Source organism: Mus caroli, chromosome 15 (assembly GCF_900094665.2).
Source record: "Mus caroli chromosome 15, CAROLI_EIJ_v1.1, whole genome shotgun sequence".
NCBI classification, from domain to species: domain Eukaryota; kingdom Metazoa; phylum Chordata; class Mammalia; order Rodentia; family Muridae; genus Mus; species Mus caroli.
This window is the reverse complement of record NC_034584.1, coordinates 97,057,349-97,066,424: the sequence shown is the minus strand read 5'-3', so window position 1 is coordinate 97,066,424 and position 9,076 is coordinate 97,057,349. Positions and strand designations below refer to the sequence as shown.

The 9,076-nt window shown below is 41.3% G+C and overlaps 1 protein-coding gene across 6 annotated transcripts in view; it reads left to right on the top strand.

The window, feature by feature from the left end:
- Positions 1-9,076, top strand: part of Cbx5 (chromobox 5) — a 46,161-nt gene that overhangs the window by 19,040 nt on the left and 18,045 nt on the right. For 2 of the 6 annotated variants that reach the window (XM_021183077.2, XM_029469771.1), the window contains exon 2: positions 6,066-6,248. In XM_021183077.2, coding sequence (XP_021038736.1) covers positions 6,112-6,248 — 137 coding nt within the window. In that variant the 5' untranslated portion in view covers positions 6,066-6,111. Of the gene's footprint in view, positions 1-3,842; positions 3,956-4,088; positions 4,193-6,065; positions 6,249-9,076 lie in introns of those variants that run through there. The other 4 variants (XM_021183080.2, XM_021183081.2, XM_029469770.1 and 1 more) reach the window with 4 other exon arrangements.

Genomic DNA, 9,076 nt, shown 5'->3' with positions numbered 1-9,076 from the left:
AAAGAAAAAAAGGAAAAAAAAACGAAAAAGAAAAACCAAAAAAAGAAAGAAAAATAAAAAACAGTCTTGGGATTTTTGTTTAGTTTTGTTTTTTGGTGTGTGTTTGTGTGCATGTGCATGCCTGTGCATGCACATATGCAGTACACATGGGGGTGCACATGGAAACCAGAAGAAGACATCAGATTCCCTTAAGATGAAATTACAAATAGTTGTCAGCCACCTAACATGGATGCTGAGGGTCCGCTGGAAGAGCAGCACGTTCTACCAAGTGAGCCATGTCACCAGACCTCATTTTGTTTTTATGTTAGTCTTATTGTAGCCCAGATGGCCCCCAACTTGTGACAGTTCTCTTTTTACCTTCTGAGTGTTGGTAGCAGAACACTGCTATATTGACTGGGGAAATGGCTTGGTAAATAAAGGTGCTTGCTGTCAAGCCTGATCTGTGTTCAATGTCTGTAACTCACATAGTAGAAGGAAGAGTATCTGCCAGTTCCCAAAGTGTGCCTTTTGCTCTCCATATGCACACTATGGCATGCAGGCATCCAAACACTGTACACTGTGTGTACAAAAGACACACTTTGGGAACTGGCAGATACTCTTCCTTCTACTATGTGTACTATGAATACATATATGTTTAGTGTGTATATACACACACTATACATATGCCATGTATATACTATATATTATATAGTATATATAATATGGTACATAGTATAATATATATTATAGTACATACTATGTAGTATATACTATACTAAAGAGTATATTATATAGTGTACTGTGGTATATATAATATATATACTGTATATAGCATGTATAATATGCATAGTATATATAGTATGCACTATATAATGTATAGTGTATATATACACACTTTTTTTTTTTTTTTAATTTGAAAAGTTGTGATAGTGCTGGACATAGTGGTACATACCTCTAATCCCATCACTCAGGATGCAGAGACAGACAGGTATAGATCTATGAGTTCAAGACCAGTCTGGTTTAAGTTGTTAGTTCCCCCAGGAAGGTGGTACACATGTTTAATCACAGCACTCGGGAAGCCACGTTAGAGGCCAGCCTGGTCTACATAGAGAGTTCCAGAACTACACATAGAAACCCTGGCTCAGGGAGGGAGGGAGGGAGGGAGGGGGAGAGAGAGAGAGAGAGAGAGAGAGAGAGAGAGAGAGAAAATATTAGTGAGTTACAAGACAACTGGGGAAACAGAGAAGCTGTCCTTTAAAGAGGGGAGGGGCAAAAGACCGTAAGTGTCTGAACTTTGAGAAATTTTCTAACAATAATTTTTTTTTCTCATAGTGACAAGCATTGCTGGATGGGTGCAAGCCAACTTACTATTTAGGAGTTTGAGGCAGGAGATTTTAAGTTCAAGGACTTCTTGGGTTAACTTGATGAGACCATTTTTCTGAATAAAAATAGGAAAATGAACTAGAGAGATTGTACATTGGTAGAGCACTTGCCCAGCAGTGCTAGACGTGCTAGGTTCAATCATTAGTACCATTAAAAACTCTCATGATAGCCAAATTTATCACCTCTTTCCCACCCCCCATTGGCTTTAAATGTAGATATCCACCTGCCTTCCTGTGTACTGGGAGGAAGTCATGTACCACCATGCCCTCCAGGCTTCTTTTCTTTTGAAAAGTTTTTATATAGATATGTATTATATGTTGAACATACTTCCCCACCCCATCCACTCCTGTCCTCCCATTTATCATCCCTCTTTGTAGTTCCTCTTCTCCTCTACACACACAGCTTTAGTTCTACATACGTGATTTTTGTGTATCTCTATAAAGTAGGAGCTGCCATTGAGAGAACATACTGTATTTATCTTTGAGACTGGCTTCTTTTGATATGATTATCTCCAGATACATTTGTTTTCCTGCAGCTGATGTAACTTCATCCTTTATGTCTGAAAAAGATTTCCTAGTATATGTATGCATTTTCTTTATACATCCCTCTGTTGCTGGGCACCTAGGTTTGTTCTATATTTTAGTTGTTGTAGATAGCATTGCCGTAAGTGTTGATGTGCAGTATCTCTGTGGTATGCTGACTTGTAGTTCTTTATTTTTTTCCTTTTTAAAAAGTTTTTAAAATTTATTTTATGTATGAGTGTTTGCTTGCATGTATGTTTGTGTACCACATACATGCCTGTTACCCTTAAGAGGGTGTCAGATCCCATGGGATTAGAGTTATAAGTGGTTGTGAGCTACTCTGGGTGCAGGAACTGAACCCTGGTCCTCTGCAAGAGCAGTAAGCGTTCATAATCACTGAGTTACTTATTTCTCTAGTGCCCGGAGTTCTTTTTGATTGTCTCTTTTTCTTACTCTCCCATTGAAGAAGCTTTAGCATGTCTGATACCACAAAACCTTTAAATTCCCATATGTGAAGCAAATATGCTTATCAGAGCCAAGTGAAAGGACATTGTATATATGTCTGATTTTTTTTTTTTTTTTCCTTCTGAGACTAGATCTCTTGCAACATAGGATGGTTCTGAACTGGCACTTGCAGTTGTGCATGACCTTGAATCCCTGACCTGTTTCCTCTTAATGGTTTCTGCTTTCTTCTTGTTATGGTATTATTATAATACTATCTCTTTGTTGGGTATTAGGGATTGTTAATATGAAGAGTTACATGAATAATATATCGGGATATTAATTACTAAAAGTCTAAAAGTCTGTTTTATAGCACTACAAGAATAACTAGTAAATACTTAAAATTAACTAATGGCTGTTGCCAACTTGCCCTTCCCCCTTTTTAAACTAAGCACCTAATTTTTCCCACCTGTAAATTCAGTTGAAAGGGTTGGCTTTTTTTTTTTTGTGGTATGGGGCTGTAGCTCAGTAGTCTGTATTGTTACAATTTCTTCTGGGCTCCGCCCCAACAGCCAGGTATGCCTGGCTTACTGTAAAAGGGGCTGTTTGCTCCCTCCTCTCTATCTTGCTCTTACTCTCCTTACTCTCTGCCCCTTTTCTCCCTTTCCCCTTCTCTCTCCACGTGTTCCTGGTAGGCCTGTCCTCCCTCCTTTCCCTCCCTCCCTTCCCCCTTCTTTGTCTTTACTCCTTTCTCAACTCCACTTTCCATGCCTAAATAAACTCTGTTCCATACTGTATTCCGTCGTCATATGACTGGTACCTCAGAGGGAAGGGATGGATTCACAGAGGCACACCTTCCCACTTCACCATACCTGACTCTATCTAACATATCCTGGCTCCTTTTTTTTTTTTTTTTAAATGTTATTATAAAACACTGTATAATGCCTTGGTTTCCATAACCAGCTCCCAAAATTACAAAGCTTGATTCCTGGTTATTGTTTAAAGTCCTTGGGTTCTAGTTCTGTTGTAATTCTTTCAAACAAGAGAGTTACATAGTATCATTAAAATTCTTCCCCTCTCCCTTTCCTGTTACTTTTCCCCCTCAAGCAATTTTAATTAACTGTACAGCTACAGATGGTAGGGAAAAGCCTTTGTCCAGAGTGCTTCTAGATTAAGGGTGGTTTGTCCTGATCTGTTGTATGTAGGAAGTACCTACTCTTGCTTCTCCCCTTCTCCCAGTGAGCTGCAATCCTGTTGGTGGTCCTAAAATGCTATTGATTAATTCACAGTGCTTTTAGAGGAATAAGCCTAAATTTTGGACTTTAAAACAAAGAGCTAACTCCCCTGAGCTCTGAAAGCCTTAGCCTCGGGGCCAACGGAGATACCTTCCAACTTCTCCACCCAGTCTGCAGTGAAAAGGAAAGTTAAGCCTTTTAACTTTTTCATTTGCCTCTCCCCCTAGTCTAGTACGGCTGCCAGTTGTCATGGCAACGGACTGGGACAGCTGCGCAGTGGCGCCCAGGCAGCTGGGTGGGGGCGGGGGATCTGCCAGCCCGCCAAGCCCCAGACCTGGGAGGGGAGGCCCCTCCTGTTAGCCCAGAGGGAAAGAACGAACTGGGGCGATCCGGTAGGTAAGGGAGGGAACCCCTATTGATCTACTTTGAGGGCTTCTCTTCAGCATGAAGGTATAAAGAAAAAAAAAATCTCTTCCTCAAACTGAAGAACACATATGTAAATCCTTGTTTTTTTTTTTCCCCTGGTGAGGCAGGGAAGGCCATAGCCACAATGCTTAACTGCATGCTTCCAACATGGGGCTGGTTTTAACCCAGCGCTCTGACCTAAAGTGCTCAGCTCCCGGAAATTCCAAGGTGAGTGGGGGTGGGGGTGGGGTACTCTCCCTGGAATATGGCATTTCCTGTCTGTGGTGAGGTCCGAGGCTATGTTTATTTTAAATAAACCTTACTTATTTTTTGATGTCTAAGAGTCTTCTAAATTCATGAAAAGATTATTTCAAAACCCCTTACCTAAATTCCCCATGCCTTCTTTCTCAAAGTTATCATAGGTCAGAAATTAATACAAGCAGTTTCTGAGGTGGGCATACCTATTTACTAATAAGTTTTGTAGGTAGGATTTTTAACACTATATTTCTATAATGATTTCTTAAAAATTAATAATTATAATTAAATTGTTAAATACAACTGCTTCTTTGACTTGGACATAATTTTAAAAGTAGTTTCCCTCTTTATTCCTGAGATGAGCTTTCTGGCCAAGATGGGAATGTTCTGAAAAATATCTTTAGAGATTATAGCAAAATAACAATGGAGTCAGCTCAGGAATCCAGACTGTGGGTACCATTTAACATTGCTAAGGAAGAATTACTTTTAAATTATTATGGTAACAACAGTGTGGGAATTTTTAAAACTAGGTTCTCTGTTAGCACTCCTGACGTACATATTTCTGAGCTTAACTCAGTTTCCATTTGTGCTGCCTTGCTGTGGCTTTCTTGGGGCCTGGGGCTGATGAATAAATCCTCTGTGTTCTGAGGAGGCTTCTGTTGATGCAGAGTCTGGAGCCAGACTTCTTTTCCCTCCTCTTCCTTTGGCCCAAAGTCAACTTCAGTTAAGAGACAGGGTACCTCCTGAACTATTTAGGTTAGTTGAGCCCTGCCTGGGAATTACAGACTAGTCCAGTGACTAATTTCTGAATTTTTTTCCTCTGTCCCTCTTCCCTTCTATCCCCCAAATGAGATTGCTAAAAAGGAGACTTAGTGTGTTACAGCTGTCAGCCTTGCTTTTGTGAGCTGGTGGATACTCTGAGGGGACTGGCTCAAGTTGTTTAAGTAAGGGAAATGTACCAATTCAATGCAAATGTGGTGAGAGATGGCCCAAGCAGAGTGTCTCTCTCTCTCTCTCTCTCTCTCTCTCTCTCTCTCTCTCTCTCTCTCTCTCTCTCTCTCTCTCNCTCTCCCTCCTTCCCTCCCTCTCTCTCTTCTCTCTCTCTCTCTCTCTCTCTCTCTCTCTCTCTCTCTCTCTCTCTCCCTCTCCCTCTCTCTCTGTGCGTGCATGTGCGCACGCACGCGTGCACACACACATATTCCTGAGAGATTAATTGAATGTTCAGAGTATAGAAAAGTTACAGTCAGGTGCATTGTAGGGGAAGGGTCTCCTTCCCCCTCCCCCTTTTTATAAAGACCTCTATTTACCTCAGAGGAAAAAGTTTTGGTTTTGGTTTGGTTTTTTGAGACAGAGTTTTCTCTGTATAGCCCTGGCTGTCTTAGAACTCACTTTGTAGACCAGGCTGGCCTTGAATTTAGAAATCTGCCTGCTTCTGCCTCCCAAGTGCTGGGATTTAAGGTGTGTGCTACCATGCGTGGCGAGGAAAATGATTTTGGTTCCTTTACCTTTAATTGAAAGTTTCCCACATTTCTCTTTGAGTTCCTGGCTTATAAGTAGATACAGAAATGGTCAGGAATAACACCCATGCTATTTTCTCTTTGGGAATATAAAATTAAAGAGTTAAATAATTATTCTATCTAAAAATTTTGATCTCTTCAGCTAAAGAGAAGTTGTTGTTAGAGAAATGTGGATTGACCCATTTTAAAGTTAAATTTGTAGCCCTGTCTTATAATTGTAGATCAAAAAGAAGGGTAAGTGACTCACTGGTGTTGTATCCTCTGTTCCATCAAGAAGTGACGTTTTAACCCTCAGGTAGATTGAACCATTTCATCTTTCCCCCTTTCAGGAACCTGGTGGCCATACTCCTTCAGGTGGATCAACAGGCACACGACATGGGAAAGAAGACCAAGAGGACAGCCGACAGCTCTTCTTCAGAGGATGAGGAGGAATATGTGGTGGAAAAGGTGTTGGACAGGCGCATGGTTAAGGGACAAGTGGAGTACCTGTTGAAGTGGAAAGGCTTTTCTGAGTAAGTGCTTTCCTTTTCAGTCTTTAGAACTCTGTGGAGGTAGAAAACTTTGATTTACTTGCCCATGAGCCACAGTCTGTCTTTTTCCCAGTTACATACTTTCATGAGAATCAAGAGAGGCAGCAGACTACATAGTCTCCCTATTGTGGAGCTGATATTTTAATGTTCTTATTTTGAGGGGTACTTTAAGGAATTGGTTGGGAACACAGATGTCCTGGGACCAGATTCTTGTTCCACCTGGTAAGATACAGGTGAATGACATTGATTAATTTCTTTTATTATTATGACTTAACATTTGTTGTTGTTGTTGTTTTGTTTGTTTATTTTTTATGTTTTTTGAGACAGGGTTTTTCTGTGTAGCCTTGGCTGTCCTGGAACTCCCTCAGTGAACCAGGCTGACTTTGAACTCAGGAGATCAGCCTGCCAAGTGCTGGGATTAAAGGCATGCGCCACTATACAGAGCTAAATTTTTTTTGCTTGTATAACTGTTTGGCTTGCATGCATTGCATGTATGTTGTCTGGTACCCACAGTCCAGGCATCAGATCAGCTAGAAGAGGAGTTACAGATAGTTGTAAGCTGCCATGTGAATGCTGGAAATCAGACCACAGTTCTCTGGGAGAGCAGACAGTGCTCTTAAACACTGAGCCATTTCTTCAGCCCATTGGTTAATTTCATAGTCTATCTCCCTCCCTAGTAAAGCTCTAGTAAAATAGGGATAAGAGGTTGGTATGTATAGCTTAGTAGTAGAGAGCTTTCTCCCAGCTTACTCAGGGTCTTGGTTTGGTCCTAACATATACCAGAAGAAGAAAAGAGAACAAAACCCTAGGGTCTCAGTGAGTGTGGGTAGACCTCTGACCATTGCAAGTGTGAGCATCTGAATTGAGATCACCAGAACCCAGGTAAGGTCATTTCTCCCTGTAGTGATACGCTAAGATGGGAGACCGAGAAGAGAATCCCTGGGAGCCTGAGGGACAACTAGCCAGTCATACATAGCAGTGAATAAGGGACCCTATTCAAACAAGGTGGAAGGCAGGGACCAACAGCTGAGGTGGTCTCTGACCTCTAATTGTATATACCCAAACTCACATGCAGTACACTAACAGACTTAAAAGAAGCTAAACTTTTAATCTCAGCTCTCAGAGGCAGATAGATCTCCTGAATTCCAGGTCAGGGCTGAGATGGAAGGTATATACTACTATGGCGAATTTATAACTAACATTTCAATGTAAACATCTTCTTTGTTAGTAACTTTTAACTTGTGAGGGGCAGGTCACTTTCACTTTCTTATATGTGTCAGGGTCTCTTGGTTTGGTTGTGTACAGCATATCTGAGACTAGCTGGTCTCCTCCCATCTTATAGTAGGAACACCAGTGCATCCAGCTTTTTATGTGAGTTCTGGAGAACTCAGGTTTTCAGGGCTTGCTCAGGAAATAAATAGCTCAGAAGTAGAGTGTTTGTTTGCCCAGCATATGTGAGGGTTTGGGTTTTATTCTCAGTACCACAGAAAGCAAACATAGAAACAAAATGCAATAGAAGCAAGGGATGAAACTCAATTTTCAAAGAATCAGTGTATTGATGGTGCCTTTACGTTAAGGCCCTTCAGGACCTCTGAAACGTTATTTCATGATTTAACATTGGTCATATGGAACCTTGAGCATTTTAGGTAAGTTGATTCATGCATTACAGGATACTTAGCATCTGTTGAACCAGATTAATATTTTTATTTTTATTTTCCATAGCCCAAGCTGAACTAGAATTTATCCTGTAGCTTAAGATGATAACCTTGAACTTCTTTAACCTTTATTTTTTTCAAAGATTTATTTATTTTATATATGTGTAAGTATACTGATGAGGTCTACAACACACCAGAAGAGGGCATCATATCCCATTACAAATGGTTGTGAGCTACCATGTGGTTGCTGGGAATTGAACTCAGGACCTCTAGAAGAGCAGTCAGTGCTTTTAACTGCTAAGCCATCTCTCCAGCCCAACCTTGAACTTATGATCTTCATGTTTTTTCTTTCCAAGTGTTGTGATTCTGAGCCACCACTGTAGTGGTGCATTAGTTAAATCATTGCTTTATGCTCCCAGTGGGTCCCACCTGCCAGAGCCCTCTGGATTCTTGAGTGAAACACACACACACACACACACCCTGGCTTAATTTTGATAGGCCTTGATGAGCTCAATGACTGGGCATTTCTAATCCTCCCTGTAGCCAGCATACATTTCCCTGCAGTGTTCCTGGTTTAACACCTTCTAAACTATATTTCATCTCTGCTACCCCATTACCTCCTCGGGGAGCTCTCCAGAAGGTGCATTCCCTTTCCACCTGCATTGCTGGATGGTTTCTCTCCTGCATCTCTTAAATCTGATACTTCTACCTATCTCTCCACCCCCACCCCTCACCTCCCAGGTCTCTTGCCTTTGCAGTCTAGAAGTCCCACCCTGTCTCCCTGCCCAGACAATGGCTGTACAGCAATTCTTTGAAGCCAGATAGAGCCAGGGACCCTTAGGTTTGGGAGCCGAAATAAGACAAAGCTTTAGGGGCTGCAGAGGTGGCTCAGCAATTAAGAATGTACTGGCTGCTCTTCTGAAGGTCCTGAGTTCAGTTCTCAGGAACCACATGGGGGCTCACAACCATCTGTAATGGGATCCGATGCCCTCTTCTGATGTGTCTGAAAACAGTTACAGTGCACTCATATATATTAAATAAATAAATCTTTAAAAAAAGAAAGAAAGAAAAAAGACAAAGCTTTAGAACCAGTTCCCAACACACCACATAAAAACTGGCCATACTGGCTGGAGAGATGGCTCAGTAGTTAAGAGC